Source organism: Anomaloglossus baeobatrachus, chromosome 4, assembly GCF_048569485.1.
Source record: "Anomaloglossus baeobatrachus isolate aAnoBae1 chromosome 4, aAnoBae1.hap1, whole genome shotgun sequence".
In the NCBI taxonomy this organism is placed as follows: domain Eukaryota; kingdom Metazoa; phylum Chordata; class Amphibia; order Anura; family Aromobatidae; genus Anomaloglossus; species Anomaloglossus baeobatrachus.
This window is the reverse complement of record NC_134356.1, coordinates 539,135,733-539,160,824: the sequence shown is the minus strand read 5'-3', so window position 1 is coordinate 539,160,824 and position 25,092 is coordinate 539,135,733. Positions and strand designations below refer to the sequence as shown.

The following is a 25,092-nucleotide window of genomic DNA, read 5'->3' as shown; positions in this document are numbered from 1 at the left end:
TGGGAATTCTAAATCTGCAGTTTAAAATGTTGGCCTGGCGTTGTTTTGGCACCTTTTTTTATATGTTTTCAAAACAAAAAAACAAACATAAAAGGTAAGGTTTGGGTATGGAAAATATGGGTAGATTTTATAAAAAAAAAAAAACGACTGGGGATTTTAATTTAGAAATCGTGTAAAATCCACAATAACTGTGCAACGTGTGGACCTAGGTCGAAGCAATGTGACTTTTCAGGCTTAGGCTATGTGCACACAACTTCTTTTAGATGCTGAGGTTACCCTGGTGAAGCTACTTCAGGAAACATCACCAACTATTTGCCTGAAGTAGCTTCCCCCGACATTTCTACCATCATTCATATAGCAGCTCCATCACCGGCATCTGTACCCTAAAATATAAAATGACATGTTCCTCAACAGAGAGGAGGCTTCTCATCCGCTCTGCTCTGTAGATGGGGCAGCAGAAGTCATGCTGATTTACTTGCTTGTTAGTGCTTAAGCACATTTTTGGGTGGTATGAAGTCCTGGGTAAAGTGCAAGATACACCCTTTAGGCTGGACTTACATTTGTGAGAGACTCGCGTGAGCCTCGCATCACATCACCCAATACGGCCTGATATTCTCCGGACAGCAGCATCTCAGCAGCATAGAATTACATGCAGCCAACACACTCCTGTCTGGAGAGTGTGCGGCCATGCTGGGTGATGTGATGCAAGACTCGCGCAAGTGTGACTCCGGCCTTAAGGACACAACCTGACAAATTAAGACCTCATTAAGAAGTCTGTGATTTTTCTCACTCATATGGAGTTGATGGAATGAAGGAGGTCTTAGAAGGATCTAAGACGCTGTCAGTTGGGATTCTAAGGCTACATTCCCATGGTGAGCTTTTGGTGAGTTTTTGATGTAACAACATTTCTTTGCCTATTAGATAAATTAGGTTACTTTGTGTTTTTATGTGTATTTTTTTACATGACGTTTTATCAGTTTTCTGACGTTTTTGACTCTGGTATGTCATGTTTTAAATAAAGCTACATTACTTTTGATACTTCCTGGTATTTGGCTTGGACAAAACATCGTAGATATACTGTAGCAACAAGTGAACAAGTCCTGCACCGCCTGCCCTCAGATTACCTCCAAGTTCAGTGGCTCACGTGCTGATGACTGCCATGTAGCGCTGGTTTGCAGGCGCAGCGTGCTGGTCGGTATTGAGCAGCTAGGAGATCCAACAACAGGAAGATGAAAAATCGACCGCAAACAGCTGCTATGCCAAACAATTTCTTTTTTATTCAAGCGTTCTTTTCATCGGTGCAGATAAAAATGCGGGAGGTGACTAGGATGCGAGTCCCTCCAAAGGACAACGGCCGTTTCGTCTGTAAGCCAGACTTCTACGGGTGGACCTAGTCACCTCCCGCATTTTTATCTGCACCGATGAAAAGAACGCTTGAATAAAAAAGAAATTGTTTGGCATAGCAGCTGTTTGCGGTCGATTTTTCATCTTCCTGTTGTTAAAACATCGTAGATATAGTCATGTGTGGATTGCAATGCATGTGTGTTTTTTACCAGTTTGGATCATGTGTTAATAAAGTCATGTGCATATGGAGCTGTGGGAACATCACACTGTTTAGAGAGGAGCAATACATTGGGAGACTCAGGGGACAATACTTACTCTTAAGTTGACACTTAAGAAGCATTATGGTTATAGGGGACCTCAGAGTATTGTGCGGTACCGTGGCTCAGAGGTTTGCACTGGGATTCTGGGTTCAAATCCCACCAAGGACATCTGCAAGACGTTTGTGAGTCCTTCCCCTGTTTGCGTGGGTTTCCTCCAGATATAATGATACGGAAATTAGACTGTGAGTGTGGCGCCCTGGACAAGGCAGGTCGTCACAGGTACTGCAACAACACACCCCACACCCCGGATAGGCACACCGAAGTCAGACAAAAATCCTTGTTGCCTCCCTCCAGGGGCTGATGTCCACACCAGGGGGTGAAGCCAGGTGGTTGACCCCACCCACTGAGGAGTTCACAGTCCTGGAGGCGGGAAAAGGAAGTCAGAGATCAGTTAGGGAGTTGAAGAGTGAAGTGGTAGTAGAGGAGACTGACCGTGCCCGGGTGCGTGGCCCGGGCACATACAGCAAGGTTGTGACCGTCTGCAGGAGGGGCTGATTGACGTTAACCGTAAGGACCGGGGATGGGCGGTGGCCCGCCGGTACCGGATGGGGGAGCGAAGAGAAGCCAGCACCATTCGGCAGGGCCTACGGACCCCGACCAGGCTTGGAGTCGCTGTAAAACCGGTCAAATCCGTTAGCGAAGGGAACCTCCGGGGTTGCCCAGCATTCAAGACCCGATTGAAGGCAACAGCTCAAACCGTGAAGGGAAATACAGTCACCGCCAAGGCTACAGTTCCCAGGGCCAGAGCCTGCGGGCAAAAGGGGCTCCCTCAGCCTCCATCCAAGCTGGGGGGCGGGTTACCGGTGGGAAGCCACCAGAACCGAGAACACAACACAGGTGCAGGGAAAGGCAGTCACCGCCAATCTACCAGGAGAAGAACCACCGCAGCCATCTGGTGGGACCCGTCCATCCAGCAGTTTGTTTTACCGGAGACTTTGTATTCATCATTGGCTAAGTGAGTACCACTGTGCCGTGCGGCACTGTGCTGCCCCCGCGACCCTGCACCTCACCAGGTCCCGTAACCCACCTGCCATCCTTCCCTCACTGGGCCCCGGGACAACCAACCCCCCTACCCACGGAGGGAAAAAACAACATCCAAGCTGCTCCCTGTCATCGCTCCCGGGATCCCCGTCCAGAGCAGCGGTGGTGTCAAAATCTCACCAGAACCGTGGGTGGCGTCACGGACAATAAATCCCCAAAATCATTCCCCTTTTCATTCCCGGGCGAGGAGCGCTGCTCGAGTCCCCGGGATCCGGCCCACCGCTCGAGCCACCACCGAGCAGCAGCAGCAGTGCCAGACCCGAGCGGGGTGAGCGCAACGTCCCCTCCTCCGCCCGCGACAACTTGGCGTCACGAACAGGATCTTACCGCTCTGCCATCTGGTAGAGGTGCGCCTTGTGACCGCCGGAGGTGTCTGGCCGAAAAATTTGAGAAGCCGCCATCTTGGGCGCGAAAAATCCCCGCTCGAGCATCTCCTCGAGCAGTGGAGGCGTGAAAGCCAAAACCCCGCCCCTGTAGAGGAGGAGCCGAAAAAAGACTAAGGGGGACGGATGGCGTCTAGCCGGATGTAAAACCGCGGCTGTGGAAGCGGGGATGCCAGAACTCTGCAATCTGCTGGTTCCTGGAATGTACCGCTACCAACATTTCCGCGCCGTCCAGCTACGCAGAGGTTACGGAGCCGGTGCCCGGAACAGCGGCGTGGCTCAGGGCCCGAACGGCGGGGATCTGCCGGCGCTACCAAAGTCAGATATGTCTGCTGATGGAGCAGTGGACCGCGGAGGTGGAAGAGGTAGCTGCGGTTGCCCGGGTGTACGAAATGGAGGCCATGATGGAGGAGCTGGAGAGTGACCCACGCCCCTGTGTCCCAGAGAGACCGGCCATTATGGCTGAGGGACCCGGTCTACCCCTGCCCCCATGCCGCCTCCATCTTCCCTGCCCATGCACCCCGCTGCTGCTGGTCCGTCTGACGTACACCCCCTCGTAACTGTAGCCGAAAGAGTGGTGAGCCTGGAGACTGCGGCAGCTGGCGGCAACCCGCCTGGCGCAGGGACAGATGATAGTGACTTCGGACCTGACACAGAGCCTGTTTCAGAGGAGGACGAGGGAGTTGTCGCCCTGTATGGCGCGGAGGCCACTTACATCCCCCGGAGCAGGAATAATGGATACCGGGCGGCCCTTCCTCATCGCGCCTGCTATGCGCTGGAGGGGATGGTGCCTGTGGTCTTCCACCCGGGACCGGGTGAGGAGGACGAGAGTGAGCAGTAATGGCAGCGGAGCCCCGCTGCAAGATGTCCCCGTTGGGACCACCAGTAGAATTAAGAGTGTTTGAATGATAAGATTGATCAACCGAAGTTTATTTCATTGGAACCATGATTGAACCGGCCGTTGCCGGCAACTAGTCCCCGTAGGGACTTTCTGCAACCGTTGCGTAAGGAACTGCTTACGGACAAGCCTGAGAACTTGCAGGGCAACCACAAACTTGTGGGATGTAAATAATTGCCTTAAACCGTTACCGCCTCCGGAGAGGTTGATTTGGAGGATGGGCCTGGAGGAAAGGGATGGCCCAGGCCCGCCACTACCATAACCGGTGGCGATCCTCCGGGGGGTTCAGGGGTCCCCATGGACGCGGGTCCCCTGAAAGAAACAGTACCCGCTCGGGCAACTTGGTTCTGGACTGGGGTCAAGGGGTGCTGCCCACTTCTTAGGGGCAGCATCAGGGCCAGGTTGTGTGGGTGGGAGAAGAGCGGAAGCCGTACCATTGTGAAATGTGATTTTTACATGTTTTTACCGTTTTCTATCTTTTGCAGTTAACAAAAATAAAACCGGTGATGGACGGGCAGCCCGCGGACGGTCTGCATTTTACTAAGGGGGAATGTGGCGCCCTGGACTAGCCAGGTCGTCACAGGTACTGCAACAACACACCCCACACCCCGGATAGGCACACCGAAGTCAGACAAAAATCCTTGTTGCCTCCCTCCAGGGGCTGATGTCCACACCAGGGGGTGGAGCCAGGCTGTTGGCCCCACCCACCGAGGAGTTCACAGTCCTGGAGGCGGGAAAAAGAAGTCAGAGATCAGTTAGGGAGTTGAAGAGTGAAGTGGTAGTAGAGGAGACTGACCGTGCCCGGGTGCATGGCCCGGGCACATACAGCAAAGTTGGCAGACGGTGGTGACCGTCTGCAGGAGGGGCTAATTGACGTGAACCATAAGGACTGGGGATGGGCGGTGGCCCGCCGGTACCGGATCGGGGAGCGAAGAGAAGCCAGCACCATTCGGCAGGGCCTACGGACCCCGACTAGGCTTGGAGTCGCCGTAAAACCGGTCAAATCCGTTAGCGAAGGGAACCTCCGGGGTTGCCCAGCAGTCAAGACCCGATTGAAGGCAACAGCTCAAACCGTGAAGGGAAATACAGTCACCGCCAAGGCTACAGTTCCCAGGGCCAGAGCCTGCAGGCAAAAGGGGCTCCCTCAGCCTCCATCCAAGCTGGGGAGCGGGTTACTGTTGGGAAGCCACCAGAACCGAGAACACAACACAGGTGCAGGGAAAGGCAGTCACCGCCAACCTACTGGGAGAAGAACCACCGCAGCCGTCTGTGGGCCCCGTCCTTCCAGCAGTTTGTTTTACCGGAGACTTTGTATTCATCATTGGCTGAGTGAGTACCACTGTGCCGTGCGGCACCGCGCTGCCCCCGCGACCCTGCACCTCACCAGGTCCCGTAACCCACCTGCCATCCTTCCCTCACCGGGCCCCGGGACAACCAACCCCCCTACCCACGGAGGGGAAAAATAACATCCAAGCTGCTCCCTGTCATTGCTCCCGGGATCCCCGTCCAGAGCAGCGGTGGTGTCACAACCTCACCACAACCGTGGGTGGCGTCCCGGACAATAAATCCCCCAAACCATTCCCCTTTTCACTCACAGGCGAGGAGCGCCGCTCGAGTCCCCGGGATCCGGCCCACCGCTCGAGCCACCTCCAAGCAGCAAGCGAAGCAGCAGCAGCCGGACCCGAGTGGGGTGAGTGCAGCATCCCCTCCTCCGCCCGCGACATGAGCCCCATTGGTAACAGTGATGCTGATGTATGTAAAGCGCTATGGAATATGTTAGCATTATATTGTGATTGTCAAGGGTGCACATGGGGCATTATTTCTTTCTAGAAGCTAAAAAGGGCATTTGCACAGGGCGTTAATATTTTCTAGGGAGAAATTTTAAAATCTAGAAGACACAAAAATGCATTATTAATATGTAAGGGCACAGTGGTGGCATTATTATATCTGGAGGTAGGAGGAGCACTGTTTTTTGCCACACAGCAAGTGTAGTAATAGGAGCACATGCGGCAGCAGCGGCTTAGGATTGGGGTGACGGCAAGATGAGGAGTTCGTGCAGGTTTGGAATAGATGGCTATGGTGCTGTAAATGTGAGAAGTCACATGTATCTTTGTTGTAATCTCTGCAGGCGAGTCATGGCTGGAAGAAGTTGTTGTGTTGGTCTGGGCCAGATGGAAAATGTAGGAAAAGTGAACAACTGCATCAGAAAGATGTCAGCTATGAGTCACTATCGATAAGTGCACAGTAATCTATTATGTGTTCTGCAGGACTGATATATATCACTATATGGTTACCATATGGTGGTAATAGCAGTGTTGGTTTTTGTATAAAGATTTATTTCCTGTAACAGCACGATTATCTAATGAGTTTCCCCAATACCCAAATTTAGGGTGTGCCGCCATAGTTATTACCATGGATACCTGGTTAGGAGCCCACTCAGATGGTTCATCCCCCTGAGCTAAACCCCTAGCTTCGTCTCTGGGTCTAGCCTTAGACAACATTCAAATATGTCGGACTTCCTGACAATTATTTAATTCTGCAGATATCAGTAACCATATCCCCCTGTCGAATCCATATTTTTTGGTGTGGATTTGTCTCTGCAGATTTTCCTGTTTTAGCTGAAAATAATGTAATAAAAAAAGTAATTAATTTAAAATCCACAGCAGAACATTACATTGGGGGCATGATTGCATATCCTCACCCCCGCCACCATATTGAAGTCAATAGAGACATTTACGGTAGTATATTGCTTTTCCAAATTACCAGATATATACATTTTCAATAATCAATTTACCTAATGAAGCTAATTACCGTCAATTTTATAGTTGACATTTCTGAGCCGTTATACAGTAGGACCTCATATACCATTGTCTGGTGATGACATATGCTAAATATATATATATATATATATATATTAGTCATCAGCAGTATGGATCCCATTAGACACAGCAATAGGGTGTTATACTCGCAGCAATCTTTATACGAAGAAAAGCTCTTTCATTTAGCTTTAAATGGAATTCACGATTGATTACATGTTAGTAAATGATTCAGAAAAAGCGTTCATTAATTATGAAGTCCCCCCTCCTCCTCAAATGGCTAGCATCCCCATCTATCACCCTTTCTACGTGGCCTTCTCAGTGGCCATTGCCATTGATTCTGCTTCTCACACCTATAAATAAGCTATGGCTATAACAGCTTCTAGAATTACAACATAAACACATTTTATTTGCTTTCTGATTTGTTTCGGACAATTGATCCCAGGATTTGCTATGTTCATGTGTCCGTATAATCTAAACAATGGTGGAGAGTCCATGATTGGAATATGTGCCCTTCCTACCAATTAACAAAGCCTCCTATGGATATTACCAGACATAGATGGGAGGAAGAACCGAAGGAGGAAAATTATAATACATCATTGGAACCTTGATTATTCATGCTGTTCCAGGAACTAATAACTCACATAATTAGAAGCTGTGCTTAATTCATTTACATGTTAACTATAGAATGTGTTCAAATATCGTAATTAAAGGGGTTATACAGTAGAAAGAAAAAAGAAAAATCTGCCTTAATTAGTTAGTTATACATTCTACTAATATGGATCACATCTAAAAGGTGCCTCGATATTTAGCTATAAACTGTGGATGTAGCTGGTTCTTTTCGGTTTGTTTCTGACATAGGACAGTATTTCTTGTGTTGGCATGCGAGTGACCACAGCGGAATGTGAGGGACCTGGCTGACTGGGCAGCCCCCTTCCTTATAACAGCAGATATATACATATGAAGATATGAAGAAGGTTTGCTTAGCTAATAAAATTAGTGTTGAGCGAGTAGTTGACTATTCGTACTCACTATGCTGTTAGCGAGTATTATCTGCTACTCGCATATTCGTTACGATTAGTGGGCGCCGTGTAAGTCATTGGGAAATACTCGCTAAGTAGCGAGTAACCCGAAAGCCGTACTTTTCATGCGAGTAGCAAATAGTACGGCTTTCGAGTTACTCGCTACTTAGCGAGTATTTCCCATTAACTTCCATTGTGCCTGCTACTCGTAACGAATATGCAAGTAACGGACGGTACTCGCTAACAACATAGAGAGTACGAATAGTCAACTACTCGCTCAACACTAAATAAATTGAACTGTCAACCAGTGCTTTTCACATAGAGTCCCAGTTGCTCATCGGCACACGGCACTGTCCTTTGTCACACACAAACCTGAAGCAGACATGTTTAGACCCAAGACTGGAACTTGTGGCTGAGAATCTGCCCAACATTTAGATGGAAATTATATCGGTAAGTTATACAAGTGACAATTTAGGCATGTTAAAAAAAAATATTTTTTATTACTATTAACTAGATACTTTATTTGCTAATATTTAACTCCTTGACCCCCGGGCAATTTTCCACTTTTCGTTTTCGATTTTTGCTCCCCTTCTTCCGAGAGCCATACTTTTTTCTTTTTCTGTTAATCTTGCCATATGAGGGCTTATTTTTTTTTTTGTATTTTTCAATGAAACCAATAGTTTTACCATATAGTGTATTTGAAAATGGGAAAAATATTCCAAGTGCATTGACATTGAAAAAAAAGTGCAATTGCACAATTGTTTTTGGGATATTTTATTCACTGTGTTCACTATATAGTAAAACCAACATGTCAGTGTGATGTCTCAGGTTGATTTGAGTTTGTGGACACCAAAAATGTATACTTTTACTTTTATCTAAGCGGTTAAAGAAATTCAAAAGTTTGTCCAAAAAAAGAATTGTGCTTGTGGCGCCATATTCAGAGACCAGTAGCGTTGTCATTTTTCAGGATCTGGGGCTCAGTGATGGCTTATTTTTTGTATCTTGAGCTGACATTTTCAATTACACTATTGTTTTGTGGATGTTACGTTTTGATCACCTGTTATTGCATTTTAAACAAATTTGCAGCAACCAAAAAATGTGATTTTGGTGTTTGGAATTTTTTTGTACTGATCAGATAAATTGATTTTATATTTTGATAGATCGGGCATTTCTGAATGCGATGATACCAAATTTTATTTTTTTTAACTGTTTTATTTTAATGGGGCGAATGGGGTGTGAGTTGAACTTTTAGGGTTTTTTATTTTTTTCATATTTTTAAAAACATTTTTTTTTACATTTTTTTTATTTATTTTACTAGTCCCCCTAGGGCACTTTATGGATCCACAGTCTAATAGATTGTTCATTTCTGTTGATCAAAGCTGCACAGCTCTGATCAGCAGAAATGCACCGTTCCTGTGAGAGCCGGCGCTCTGTCGGCTCTTACAGAAAGTACGTCATGGTAGCGTCAGGGGTCATCACATGACCCAGAGCTACCATGGCAACCATCAGCTCTCCAGGATCATGACACAGGGCCTCCAATGGTGCGATCCCCCCCGCAGTCATTTAAATCATGCTATCACATTTTGACAGCACGATCTAAGTGGCAAGCAGGCGCCCTTGGATCACGGATGTACCAGTGCCTGTTAGCTCCACATGTCTGCTGTTCAAATCAGCAGACATGTGCGGTGAGCCGGCGGTGATTACCTCTACATGACCAATGACGTATCAGTACGTCATTGTTCATGAAGGGGTTAATCTAATATTTTATACAAATATGTACATACAAATGTTGTACATACATTTAAATACTTCAGTTCTTGTGAACAATAGGGTTACAATGAAATGACCCTATTAAAGACAAACTCAAACAAACATAAAATATAGAAATTAGTACAGTCTTCCAGTTTTCAACTGGAATCAGTTTCAAAATTGCTCCCATGTCTAGATATTGCTCTAATATGCTTGTTATGATGATGGTTCTTTCCTTCTCAGAACAATGTATACTTTAAAGGAGGGATCCATCAAAGCTTTTTTTTCTGTCAGATTTCTGGAGAAAAAATGCTTTAAAAAGACACAACTTTTTAGTGCAACGTGAGGTTGCTGGAGTAGAAAGACTGTGTGATGGGGAGTAGTGACCCCAGCTTATCGAAGTTATGATGAGCGGCAGTATTCACCATGCCAGAAGGTTTGTGGTGAGGTCCACATAGGCACCCACCACTACATGCCTTGCGTGATTCATTAAGAGGTAATGAATCAGGAGTAGAGATGAGCAAACCCAAACTGTAAAGTTGAGGGTTGGTACCGAACACAGGACCTTCAGGTCTCAGACCTGAACACGGACTTTTACCTGTACATCCGGTTCATGTTTGGGTTTGTCATCTGAATAAAGCTTATTAAAAGCTGCAGAGCAGCCAATCTGCAAGCTTTTCCAATGTGGGCACTTCCAGCCCCATCACAGCCATGTCAAGTATTTACCAGTGAATTCGCTGTTGGATTGCCAGACTGTCGGATTGTGGGACACGGTGGCACAGCAGTCCATCAATCCAGCAGTCAGTTCAGCTGAGGTAACAGCTGCAGGTTCTCACGCTACCCTCTCTGAACTCATTACCAGACTATCGGATTGTGGGTCATGGCAACAAAGCAGTCCGGCAAATCAGCAGTCAGGTCACTGGAGTTCACAACCGCGGGCTTCCTCGTTGCACTCTGTGAACTCAGTTGAACGCACTGCTGGATTGCCAGACATGGTGGCACAGCAATCTTGCAATAAAGCAGTGAGTTCAGCTGAGTTCACAGCTAATTTTTCCCACACTATCCTCTGAACTCAGTTAAACTCACTGCTGGACTGTCAGATTGCAGGACATGGCAGCACAGCATTCTGGCAATCCAAAAGCAAGTTCATAGACACCTCCCCATTAGTAAACTAGGACTTAATGGCAGCTATGATTTGGGAACCCCATATATACCATGCTATTTTTTTTTAAATTATTTATTTAACTAAATTTTTAAAATGGCATGGGGTCCTCCTCGTTTTTGATAATCAGCCAAGGTAAAGCAGACCAGTTAGGGTTTCAGCTCATAGCTGTCGGTTTTACCTCTATTGATTATCAAAAATAGGGTGAGTGCTCATGTCATTTTTTAAAATAAATTTATTTATTTATTTTTACACAAAAACAGTTGACTGATTGCAACCAATCACAGACACTGGCACAGCAGATGGACAGCGGGATAGAGGGTGGGCGGGTGAAGAGTGAATATTCATACAGTTCAATGAGTGGTCCAGAAAAGAGTATTACTGCTTCCTTATCTTTGGAGAAACATGGTATGTATAATTGTCCTGCTCTTACCCCCACTTTCAGCCCTCTTGTCTTTACTACGATCATTTTTCAGCCATTTTAAAGCACAGAAGTTTGGGTCCCCATTGAATTTTATGGAGTTTGTTTTCTAAAATTGAATTTGTAATTTGCCTGAAGAAGCAGCCTGTGTGCTCTGAAAGCTTGCTAATATGATTTTTCTGGTTAGCCTATAAAGGTATCACTCCTAAAATACTTTGTCATTCTTGGGACATAGTATTTCAATTGATTTTTCTGGCTAACACGGTACCACAATATTACCCTGTATTGCACAACAGAAGTCATATACACTCAGGGCCAGAAATATTTGGACAGTGACACAAGTTTTGTTATTTTAGCTGTTTACAAAAACATGTTCAGAAATACAATTATATATATAATATGGGCTGAAAGTGCACACTCCCAGCTGCAATATGAGAGTTTTCACATCCAAATCGGAGAAAGGGTTTAGGAATCATAGCTCTGTAATGCATAGCCTCCTCTTTTTCAAGGGACCAAAAGTAATTGGACAAGGGACTCTAAGGGCTGCAATTAACTCTGAAGGCGTCTCCCTCGTTAACCTGTAATCAATGAAGTAGTTAAAAGGTCTGGGGTTGATTACAGGTGTGTGGTTTTGCATTTGGAAGCTGTTGCTGTGACCAGACAACATGCGGTCTAAGGAACTCTCAATTGAGGTGAAGCAGAACATCCTGAGGCTGAAAAAAAAGAAAAAATCCATCAGAGAAATAGCAGACATGCTTGGAGTAGCAAAATCAACAGTCGGGTACATTCTGAGAAAAAAGGAATTGACTGGTGAGCTTGGGAACTCAAAAAGGCCTGGGCGTCCACGGATGATAACAGTGGTGGATGATCGCCGCATACTTTCTTTGGTGAAGAAGAACCCGTTCACAACATCAACTGAAGTCCAGAACACTCTCAGTGAAGTAGGTGTATCTGTCTCTAAGTCAATAGTAAAGAGAAGACTCCATGAAAGTAAATACAAAGGGTTCACATCTAGATGCAAACCATTCATCAATTCCAAAAATAGACAGGCCAGAGTTAAATTTGCTGAAAAACACCTCATGAAGCCAGCTCAGTTCTGGAAAAGTATTCTAGGGACAGATGGGACAAAGATCAACCTGTACCAGAATGATGGGAAGAAAAAAGTTTGGAGAAGAAAGGGAACGGCACATGATCCAAGGCACACCACATCCTCTGTAAAACATGGTGGAGACAGCGTGATGGCATGGGCATGCATGGCTTTCAATGGCACTGGGTCACTTGTGTTGATTGATGACATAACAGCAGACAAGAGTAGCCGGATGAATTCTGAAGTGTACAGGGATATACTTTCAGCCCAGATTCAGCCAAATGCTGCAAAGTTGATCGGACGGCGCTTCATAGTACAGATGGACAATGACCCAAAGCATACAGCCAAAGCTACCCAGGAGTTCATGAGTGCAAAAAAGAGGAACATTCTGCAATGGCCAAGTCAATCACCAGATCTTAACCCAATTGAGCATGCATATCACTTGCTCAAATCCGGACTTAAGACGGAAAGACCCACAAACAAGCAAGACCTGAAGGCTGCGGCTGTAAAGGCCTGGCAAAGCATTAAGAAGGAGGAAACCCAGCGTTTGGTGATGTCCATGGGTTCCAGACTTAAGGCAGTGATTGCCTCCAAAGGATTCGCAACAAAATATTGAAAATAAAAATATTTTGTTTGGGTTTGGTTTATTTGTCCAATTACTTTTGACCTCCTAAAATGTGGAATGTTTGTAAAGAAATGTGTACAATTCCTACAATTTCTATCAGATATTTTTGTTCAAACCTTCAAATTAAACGTTACAATCTGCACTTGAATTCTGTTGTAGAGGTTTAATTTCAAATCCAATGGGGTGGCATGCAGAGCCCAACTCGCGAAAATTGTGTCACTGTCCAAATATTTCTGGACCTAACTGTAGAAATGACAATGCAACTTATTCTATATGTTTTGATTTTGAGCTAACTTCTGCACCAGGAAGACCACAGTAATTGAGTGATCCAACTTGGCAGAATAAATCACATTGACTTCTTGTACATCTTCTGGATTTTTATCGAGAATGCGTAAGGGTGTGGACCTATGGTCATGTACCTTCCTGAAGACATTGCTGGTTTTATTGCGAATATACTGTATGATGCATTACAGGATGTAAAGTTTTTATGGTATGCAGTACTGTTTATAGCCACTAGATGTCACTATGTCTTAGTTTCCTTTGATGTGGGCTTATGTGGAGACAGGAAGAATCATAGAAGGGGTCAATTATATAGCCAGTTTACAGTGGGGTGGGACAAGGGAACTAATATAGGAAGGCAGGATTTCCTGTGTAGTGCATCATGTGAGAGAGAAAACAAATTAAAAATAGGCAGATGAAGAAGGAGTACATGAGACCAGAATGTGTAGTTAACTCTCCAAGACTGACAGAAAACGTGTGAATAGTGTGGAGAAAGTGTTGGCCAGTGTAGAACGGGGACCTTGAGAGTGAAAAGGGTTCCTGTCTTAATAAAAGTACCTTAATGGCATCCTCTTGCAGCAGGACATTTTCTTTCATCAGCACAGCTTATTTGCACAAGGGGTAATTTAATCTTTCTATGGACAATTGGGTCCTAAATAAGTGTCCTTGATGTACTTTACTCTCATATGTGCAGTACATATATATAGTATGATCAACCAAATCAATAAAAACTTCTGAAACATGTTTTCCATGTTTTGCATGTGAAAAAAAATTCCCATTTAACATTTGGTGCTACAATTTTAGGATATGCTACTACATTACTTTGTAAAAGGTGTGTGAATGCGCTGATAATGATAATGAGTGGGCTACAGTGCTTTTTTAGTGCCAAGCCCTCCCCCCACGTTTTATCTCGATAGGCTCCGCACCTACGCTCTGATTTGGACATGTGACACTAGGTATCCCTAGTGCTGGGCTCTAAATAGGGAATGGATGGGATGAGCTCTTTGTCAACCTCACTAAACACTATAGAAAACACAAGGAGGACACACAGGGGAAAGTGCATAAACTACTTATCCACAGATGACACCAGTAGAAGTTCAGCAAAGGTACAGCACCGATACCACAGATGAGTACAAGCCTCCTGCTTTCAACCAGAGCTGAAGGAACTGAATAATATCACCAGCACTAGTCCAGGGAAGATGGGAGAATTAAAGCACAAGGGGAATACTGATATTCATTAGCTGGATGGAAGGAGCGCTCCCTTGGGTCCTAAAGGAGAATAGAGGATAATCCAGCAGGAAAGCTACCAAGTACAATGAATACTAACAGCAGGAACAACAGAATGTCAGGGAGCAATTTGCGCAGCAAAACGCTGTGACCTTCTATTGCCAGAAACCACATGACTGTCTGTCACCCATGACAACGACAGGCAACTAGCACAGCTTTATTCAAGAAGGAAGCCTCCAAGATGGGTAGCCTGGAGTGCTGCTGTGTTGGTAAAATATTGAAAAATGGTCCTATTGATATGCCATCATTTTATGAGATGGGAATAACCCATTAATTCTTGTCTTAGGCAGCACAGAATTGCATGAGTCATCCTAAAAATTACATGATTACTGCAATTCAAGCCCAACATTGCTTTACAGAAAGTAAATCCAACCTTGTGATTAGTGGAAATACTCAAATATGTTTTTTCTTTACAATAATTGTAAAGACATAAAAGACATTGAAGTCATAAAACATTATAGACCTCTGTAGCATTTAGTATGAGTGACATCTGAATAACGGTCTTGATATTAGTTAATAAGGAATGGTCGGGATAGTGGTACGGATCTGTAGACGACTAGTTTTTGAGGGAAACAGAGTGCATATACAGTACAGACCAAAAGTTTGGACATACCTTCTCATCTCTAGAATAACTGTTAAGAGGAGACTTTGTGCAGCAGGCCTTCATGGTAAAATAGCTGCTAGGAAACCACTGCTAAGGACAGGCAACAAGCAAAGAGACTTGTTTGAACTAAAGAACACAAGGAATGGACATTGGACCAGTGGAAAATCTGTGCTTTGGTCTGATGAGTCTTTGTAGAAAAGGTGAATGGATGGACTCTACATGCCTGGTTCCCACCGTGAAGCATGGAGGAGGAGGTGTGATGGTGTGGACGTGCTTTTCTGGTGACACTGTTGGGGATTTATTCAAAATTAAAGGCATACTGAACCAGCATGGCTACCACAGCATCTTGCAGCGGCGTGCTATTCCATCCGGTTTGCGTTTAGTTGGATCATCATTTATTTTTCAACAGGACAATGACCCCAAACACACCTCCAGGCTGTGTAAGGGCTATTTGACTAATAAGGAGAGTGATGGGGTGCTATGCCAGATGACCTGGCCTCCACAGTCACTAGACCTGAACCCAATCGAGCTGGTTTGGGGTGAGCTGTACCACAGAGTGAAGGCAAAAGGGCCAACAAGTGCTTAGCATATCTGGGAACTCCTTCAAGACTGTTGGAAAACCATTTCCGGTGACTACCTCTTGAAGCTCATCAAGAGAATGCCAAGAGTGTGCAAAGCTGTAATGAAGCAAAAGGTGGCTACTTTGAAGAACCTAGAATATAAAACATATTTTCAGTTCTTTCACACTTTTTTAATTATTTCATTCCACATGTTTTAATTCATAGTTTTGATGCCTTCAATGTGAATCTACAATTTTCAGAGTCCTGAAAATAAAGAAAACTCTTTGAATGAGAAGGTGTGTCCAAACTTTTGGTCTGTACTGTATATGGGAACGTCATTGTATAAAAAGTATCACAAGTGTTGCATTCCGCTAAATGTAGAACTTACAAGCTTTGGATTCCAGTGTAAAGTTCCATGTCCAGTACATTCAAAATCTGTAAATCCTCCCAGTTTTCTATGTGTCTGAAACAAAAAGAAACATTGCAGTTAGTCATCATCGCTACGTGACTACCTTATTTACTGCAATCTTTAAAAGGTGGTGAGTAACGTTCATAAGTGGGCAGAAAATGTGAAATCTGTTGGAAATAAGGATTATTCATTCTTACATAATAGTTCATAACATAATGCAGTGATTTTTTCAGAAGCTATTCATTTTATGTGCTTTATGTGATAAAATTCTAACATCACTTTTCTTTTAGAAACCTATGTAAAAGAATTTGCTGTAGTTACTTTCTTCCTCATTATTCTTAATTGTGAATGTTTCCATTTTTTAAACCTGTAAGTCTAGTTTCTTCTTCATGCCAGATTTATGATAACAAAATAAACATTGAAACACAAAAAATGTCATGTTCACATTAAAAAGCTATAGCTTCAAAGGTGCTATGTAGAATTCTAAAATCAATGGTATATCCTTTGAACTATAGAAAAGCAATTTTCCTACAGGTATAGGGTTAATTTTCAGGTAAATAATGTTTAATTCCCATATAGTTGGCTTACTGAATGTAAGAGAGAAAATAAATTGATATTCTATCTGCAGCCGCTCGCTTCTAGCTATTGGAGCGATGTTGTCACAGTTGGCGCCCAATATGCACATGCCTCCTACAAACCTAACAGTAAACAGGAGAATGGTGTAGGCAAGGTAAATAAGTAAGCACCGAGCAAATACCAAACTATCTCTATCTAACAGGCAAAATCCTAGCAGCAGGAATGGAACTCTTTATCAAAATCCACATAGAAATACAGTGGAACCTCAGTTTATGAGTAACCTGGTGTGCGAGCATTTTGCTATACAAGCAAAGCTTGCTGTAAATTTGTAACTCGGTTTACAAGCAATGCTTTGCTGTACGAGCAAATACTCACCGCACTGTTCCAGTTCTGTACTTTCACCTTACTCTGACCTGCTCTTGCAGTCCGCACAAACAAACACAAACACACACATAGGCTATGTGCACACACTGCGTCTTTTTGACGCTGCGTTTTTGTGCATTTTTGGCCGCTAAAAATGCACAAAAACGCACCTGCGTTGAAAAAACGCATCAAAAAACGCATGCGTTTTTGCCGCGATTTGGTGCGTTTTTGGCTGTGTTTTGCTGCGTTTTTGATCTCTGCATTTTGCTGCGTTTTTCCAATGCATTGCATGGGGGGAAAACGCAGAAAAACGCAGGAAAGAACTGACATGTCCATTTTTTTTTTTATGGGGAGATAAGGTATGCACACCAGTGACTATGGCTACATAGTCACTGGTGTGCATACCTTATCTCCCCATAGTGATGTTTTTTTAGGTTTTTGCACCCAGTTCAGACTTAGAATGGTGTTCCAAACGTTATTCCTATTTGTTCATTTTTTTTTTTAACTCAAAAACGCAGGTAAAAAAAACAGATGTGTGCGGACAGCAAAAATGAAAACTCATAGACTTTGCTGGGGAAGCAAAGTCCTGCAGTTTTGAGGCCAAAAACGCACCTGAAAAATGCGCAAAAACGCCGCGAAAAACGCACTGTGCGCACATAGCCTTATTATGCTCACCTATCCTCCGTTCCCTTGGCAGCCTCTTCTCTGGTTCTTGCAGTCCTCAGGATGTGGATCCGATAACGATCATGACCGATGCCGGAGCTGCAACTGTCAGTGCTTCCCAAAGGCAGCGCGCTGACCAATCAGAAGCAAGCAGCTCATGCTGCAGAAGTGCTGACAGCGGCAGCCGCTGCATAGGTCGCAACGGTTACCGGATCCACATGCCTGCGGACAGCAAGAACCAGAGAAGTGTCCGCTGTGTGTGTGTGTGTTTGTGTATGTGTGTGTGTGTGTGTGTGTGTGTTTGTGTGTGTATGTGTGTGTGTGTGTGTGTGTGTGGAACTTGTGGAACAAATTGTCTGAGTTTCAATTACTTCCTATAGAAAATCTTGCTTTGCTATTCGAGTAACTTGGGTTACAAGCACACTCAGAGAACGAATTGTTCTCATAAACCAAGGTTCCACTGTTTAGCCAGCAGGGAAGGCATGTGTTAGGAAAGTATAAATAGTCCCATCCAGGATGTGATAGGACAGAGAAAACAAAAAAATGAAAACAGCTGATAACCGCAAACCAAAAAGAGAGAAGCAAAAGTAAAAGACCATCAGCATTTGGACAGAGACTGACCAGCTATGGCTAAGCAATGAATGAAACTGACCACACAGCACAAGGTCACAGGATCGAGTCCCAAACCTGAGTAATAACAAAAATCTATTAAAAAAAAGTCCAAAGTGCCACAATGCTTAAACTATGACAAAGATTTAATATTCAGCACAACTAGTAAAAAAAAGTGAAACTTTGTTGCATACTAAGCAATGTAGACAATCTAGAGACTATGAAGGGACAGCTGAGGAAGAAGAGAGGAGAATCAGCTGAGTGACTGGGTGATGGACAAAAAAGCCAAGTTATAGATAATTTGGTTACTGGGAATCTATCAGCAAATTTTAGTTACCTTATGTAAGAGCAGCAAAATATGGGATAAAAGACCCTGATTCCAACAATGTATCACTTTGTTTCCTGGGTGTGACAGTTCTGATACAACTTTGATGTAGCATGTGGCAGTGCTTAGAAAGCAGACCCTGCCTCATCAGACACTCTAAGAGCAGCTTGTCAGAGGATGGGGAGTGGTTGAACTAGCAGGTATGTGAGCTGTAATCCTGACAGTGATTTTCTCTTGATGATAAAATCTTCATTGTGTGGAAACAACAGCACACATCCTGATAAGTGACACATCCCTGCATTCAGTGTTTTAACCACTACATCACATTGTCCTTAGATTACATAACAAAACCTTGTTGACATAATCCCTTTAACTATGTCAGATATCAGACAGCTACTTTCTGTCAGAGTATACAGATAGAATAGATGGCCTGAAGACACATATTGTAGTTATTGCATTATATACCACTTTAATTATATTCACCAACAATTCAAAATAGTGAACTCAACCAGATAAGAATCCTCTATTGTCCATTTTTAAAATCACTTTGCTCTTTAAAAGTTAACCCTTGGTGAGATGACTTGACTCAAGTCACCACGGGAGAAGGTACAACATATGTGTCTGCACAGCATTGTTGGGAATACGATTCTGTGTATTCTACTTGTTTTCCATTTACATATTCATCCCATAATTATGACTATACTGTAATGGAAGAGGCCTTTTTCTGAATACGGCACACATACAAACATATTCATTCCCAGGGTGTTTGTCCTTGTCTCATCACCCACCCATCTGCAGGAACATCTTCCCGTAACCAAACAATTCCTTATGTGCTGCCATCCCAGTCTGTTGCCTAGCTGGGGGGTTAATCTTCTCCACGCACATGTTGATGAGCTTTATATGAACATGCACTGATGTTTTTAACGTCTAATCTTTATTTTCTTTTTTCGTGCTGCCACCCACGCAATAGCTGCTTCTCTTATGTAAATATGTGTATTCCAGAGCATGTTGGTATTTAAGATTGGTTTCACTTCTTATGAAAGCATTTATGCAATGTCTGGGTTAAAAGGCTGTTCAGTAATTAGAGCTGCCTTTTTCAAGAACATTTCCACCCTTAAACTGAAAAATTACCTGTTAATCCATAGTAAATCCTTACAATACCTTTCTTTATCAAGTTGTTAAAATTTCTATTTAGAAATATCTCAGTTGTATCTGTTGCTGAGAAAGCTGGCTATCATGGTCCCCGGGCCACCAACATTTCTCCTCCAGTCATGGTCACAGCACATCTACATCTCCCTGAGGCGTATAGCATCAAGCTTTTGGACCCTATTGCATCCAATCTACCAATTCCCACTAATAATACTTTAAAAATATTATTTATTTGGGTCCAGGGTTACTAATTTGATTTTTTTCTTCTGGACCGCTTATCAAAAGTCACGAATGGCCAACCTTTTTTACCAACTGACACACAGGAAAACAATAAGAGATCATTAAAACTCTAAAGGCCACTTTACACACAACGACATCGCTAGCGATTGCACCCGTGCCCGTCGTGCGTCATGGTCAAATCGCTGCCCGTAGCGAACAATATCGTTAGTACACATCACACGCATATACCTTCCTAACTACGTCGCTGTGGCCGCCGAATAAACTCTTTTTTAAGGGGGAGGTTCATGCGGCGTCACAGCGACGTCACACAGCGGGCCACCAATAGAAGCGGAGGAGTGGAGATCAGCCGCATTAACGTCACTCCCACCTCGTTGCTGGAGGACGCAGGAACGCTGTTGTTTGTCATTCCTGGGGTGTCACACGTAGCGATGTGTGCTGCCTCAGGAACGACAAACAACATATTTGGGAACTGAACGACGTGTCAACAATCAATGATTTTTGCCTTTTTTAGGATCGTTAGTGGTCGCTCGTAGGTGTCACACGCAACGATATTGCTAACGATGCCGGATGTGCATCACGAATTCTGTGACCCCAGCGATATCTCGTTAGCGATGTTGCGTGTAACGGGGCTTTGAGTGATATATGTCTATAGGCGATAATTCTGGTATGAAGACATCACCTGAATTCACTGTGAACTGATAAATTATGATAGTTACATAATATTCTGAACAGGTTTCTCCAGCTTTAAAAAAATCAAGGACGTATAAAAAAAAATTGATAGAAGGGGGAAAAGTGCCCTATTTCTACAGACTGTTCAGGAATTTTTGGCTTAGTTTGGACCCTCTATTGCTTCAGGATCTGGTCTAACCACTATCTCGGAACGCTCTACAGCCATGACCACAACTTTTATGAGTTGTAATGATAGCCATAATTGTTTCTCTTCTGTTACAGAGACATAAAAGGAATAGCTGTATAAAATTCTAGGTCCTCTAATCTCCTTGGTGGCTTCATGGGAGAGGTGGCCGTGTATGCGCATCTTTCTCCATTGACTTCTGAGATTTTAAAAAATAGCCAAAAATGTGCTATATGTGAATGTCCAATATTCTGGAATATAATTCTTCAATAATCCAAACCTATAGACCAGTGTTAATATTATTTAGTATTAAAAGGGTTATCATGGAGTTTGATATTGGTGGCTCATTTTTAAGATAGACCATCAATATCAGATTGTACCATCACAATCAACTGATTGAAGGAGAATCCATACTCCAACAAGTGACACCATTGTTTACCAGGCATTCTGCACTAATAGGCTGTGGTCACACGAACGTATGTACTCTCATGCAAGAATATCAGAACGCGTTTGATCCAAATGTCAGCATAGTGTGATCCAATTCTCTCAGAGGAGAGAATTGGATCACAGGTGAGGAGAAAATGAGGAACTTAACATTTCCATCTTGTCCATTCTAGGAGTCCTTGAAAATTGGAGTGCACTAGAATGTTATCCAAAAGCAGTCTGATGATTTATATGTAGCTATAGACAGGAATAGGTGCACATCATCTGATTTGGATGCTATGCTTTTTTCTCATGCTAAATTAGCATGAGAAAAATAACCTGTTGATCGGTAGTGCCCCATTGTATAAGATTGAAGTGAATGCTATCCGACAAAACATCAGATACCACTCGTCCTATGTACACACTTGTGTTAAGCTGGGTTCACACTAAGCGACAGCGACAACGACATCACTGTTACGTCACCATTTTCTGTGATGTAACAGCGACCTTGTAAGTCGCTGTTATGATCTCTGCTTAGCTGTCAAACACAGAGACGCAGCAGCGATCATAACGTCGCTACATGTGCAAAGAGCAGGGAGCCACGCACACTGCTTAGCGCTGGCTCCTTGCTCTCCTAGGTACAGTACACATCAGGTTAATTAACCCAATGTGTACTGCAGCTACATGTCACAGTGCAGAGAGCAGGGAGCCGCGCACACTGCTTAGCGCTGGCTCCTTGCTCTCCTTGCTACAGTATACATCGGGTTAATTACCCGATGTGTACTGCAGCCACATGTGCACAGAGCAGGAGCCGGCGCTGGCAGCAAGGGCGGAGGCTGGTAACGAAGGTAAATATCGGGTAACCAGGGAAAGGTCTTCCCTTGGTTACCGGATGTTTATCTTGGTTACAGCTTACCGCAGCTGCCAGACGCCGGCTCCTGCTCCCTGCTCGCTTCATTTCGTCGCTCTCTCGCTGTCACACACAGCGATGTGTGTGTCACAGCGGGAGAGTGACGACCAAAAAATGAAGCTGGACATTCAGCAACGACCAGCAACCTCACAGCAGGGGCCAGGTCGTTGCTGGATGTCACACACAGCGACAGCGACGGGACGTCGCTGCAACGTCACAGAAAATGGTGACGTAGCAGCGACGTCGTTGTCATTGTCGCTGTGTGTGACACCAGCTTTATTGCAACCTTAGGGTACTGCCATTACAAAATGTACAAATGAACCAAATATTTGTAAGGGTGCTGGAAATTGGATCTTGATAGTGGACCTAAGCATAGACCATCAATATCAAATTTCCAAGTCCCTTTCATATAGACCTAACATACAGGGTTTTAGGAAAAATGATTTTTTGTGATGTTTAGCTAGGCAGTTTTTGCCTCATATTGTTTTAAAAAATGCATAAAATTCTTCCTAATTATTAAAAACTGAAAGGCACAAATATTGTTTTGTGAAAGTAGCTTAAGGGATCCTATACATATTAGACTAAAGTTGGACAAACCGGCTAATATTGGCCAGAATAGGCAACAATCCAATGTGTATGAGTCCTCCTGACTCTCTCGATAGCTGGTGTTGGGGAAATAAGGGTCGGACTTGGGCAGTTTGAATTCTCACACTTGGCCCTTTAATTCCTCAGGAGATAAGCCAACAGAGCTGTCTGAAAGTGATTTTCTCTGCTCTACATTTTGAAATTGGGTGTCATCTGTTTATGTACTGTATATAGTCTAATCAAGAGAGACTTTCTCATTTAGCCGGCAGCTGTCTATTCTGTTGTGGGCTTCAAGTTTGTTGAATGCAGAAGTGCCGCGTCACCTTACAAAATTGCTGCCTGTGTCCGATATGGGTGATATTTAATATGACCTAAGTTTATATACTAAAGTCATTCCCACTATTACATGCAACTCGTGTACACAGTTTCACTCATGGAGAGGTGCATGTGCAACACTAGCCATCCTGGGAAGAAATTATGATGTTCAGCGCATACATTAATTATAGAATATGACAGAAAATCTCTAGAAGGATGTGATAAATTACTATGTGCTGTAAATCTATAAATCTGCAGAAAGATGCCATGACAAAATAACTACATCTCATATTGGAAGCAGACCATCCACTGAAGTGTTAAATATTGTGGTGTGTGCCTTTTGCTGTGAGCCGGGGAAAATTAATGACTTTTTATGTCTACAAGCCTGTAAAATATATATAATCACTTTAATGAATATGCAGTATGTCACAAAAGTGAGTAAAGCCAAACATTTCAGTAAATATTTTGCTACATCTTTTCATGAGACAACACTGAAGATATGACACTGTGATACAATGTAAAGTAGTCAGTGTGCAACTTGTATAACAGTGTAAATTTGGTGTGCCCTCTAAATAACTCAACACACAGCCATTAATGTCTAAACTGCTTGGCAACAAAAGTAAGTACACCCCTTACTGAAAATGGAGAAATTGTGCCCAAAGTCACATTTTGTGTGATCACCAGTATTTTCAAGTACTGCCTTAGCTCACTTGGGCATGGAGTTCACTAGAGCTTCACAGGAGCCACTGGAATCCTCTTCTATCCTTCAGGATGACATCACGGTGCTGGTGGATATTAGAAACCTCATGCTCCCCCACTTTCCATTTAAGGATGCCCCGCAGATGCTCAATAGGGTTTAATTCTGGTGACATATTTGTCCAGTCCAGCACCTTTACCCTCAGTTTAATTACCAAGACAATGGTCATCTTGGAGGTGTGTTTGGGATCGTTATAATGTGATAATACTGTCCTGTGACCCATTTTCTGAAGGGAGGGAATCATGCTCTGCTTCAGTATGTCATACTACATATTGACATTCATAGTTCCTTCAATGAACGTTAGTTCCCCATAGCCGACAGCAATCATGCAGCCCCAAACCATGACACTGCCACCACCATTCTAGACTGTAGTCAAGACACACTTGTCATTGTACTCCTCACCTGATTGCCATCACACATGCTTGACACCATCTGAACAACATAAGTTTATTTTGGTCTCATCAGATCACTGAACATGGTTCCAGTAATCCATGTCCTTAGTCTGCTTGACTTTAGGAGACTGTTTGCGGGATTACTTGTGCCTCATCTTTAGAATAAGCTTCCTTCTGGGATGACAGCCATGCAGAACAATTTGATGTATTGTGTGGCGTATGGTCTGAGCACTGACAGGCTTACACCCCACCCCTTAAACCTGGGCAGCACTCATACATCTACTTTGAAAAGACAATCTCTGGATGGATATGACGTTGAGTACGTGCACTCAACTTCTTTGGTCGACTTTTGCCTGCTCTGAGCGGAATCTGTCTTGTGAAACCTCTTTATATTTTCGGTCACCATGCTATAGCTTAGTTTCAGGGTGTTAGCAATCTTCTAATAGCTAGGCCATCTTTATGTAGAGCAACAATTCTTTTTTTAAAGATCGTAAGATCTTCTAAGAATTCTTTGCCATAACGTACCATGTTGAACTTCCAATGACCAGTATGAGAGAGTGTGTGAGAGATAACAACAAATTTAACACACCTGCTCCCCATTCACACCTGAGACCCTGTAACACTAATGAGTCACATGAAACCAAGGAGGGGAAATGGCTAATTGGACACGATTTGGCCATCTTCACTTAGGGATGTACTCACTTTTGCTGCCAGTGGTTTAGACATTAATGGCTGTGTTGAGTTTATTATACAAGCTGTTTGTTATACTAGCTGCTATAGATGCTGTACACTGACTACTTTACATTGTATCAAAGTGTCATATCTTCTCACTTTTGTGATATACTGTACATTAACCCCATCATCCTGTTTGGAGAAATCCTGCCGCTTTCCGATGTAGCAGGCATATCAGAAGTGTGATGGACAT

The 25,092-nt window shown here is 43.7% G+C and overlaps 1 protein-coding gene across 7 annotated transcripts in view; it reads right to left on the bottom strand.

The window, feature by feature from the left end:
• NTRK3 (neurotrophic receptor tyrosine kinase 3) overlaps positions 1–25,092 on the bottom strand; it is a 1,080,464-nt gene that overhangs the window by 756,131 nt on the left and 299,241 nt on the right. For all 7 annotated transcript variants that reach the window (XM_075345946.1, XM_075345945.1, XM_075345948.1 and 4 more), the window contains exon 3: positions 15,987–16,061. In XM_075345946.1, the coding sequence (XP_075202061.1) occupies positions 15,987–16,061 (75 nt within the window). The remainder of the gene's footprint in view (positions 1–15,986; positions 16,062–25,092) is intronic.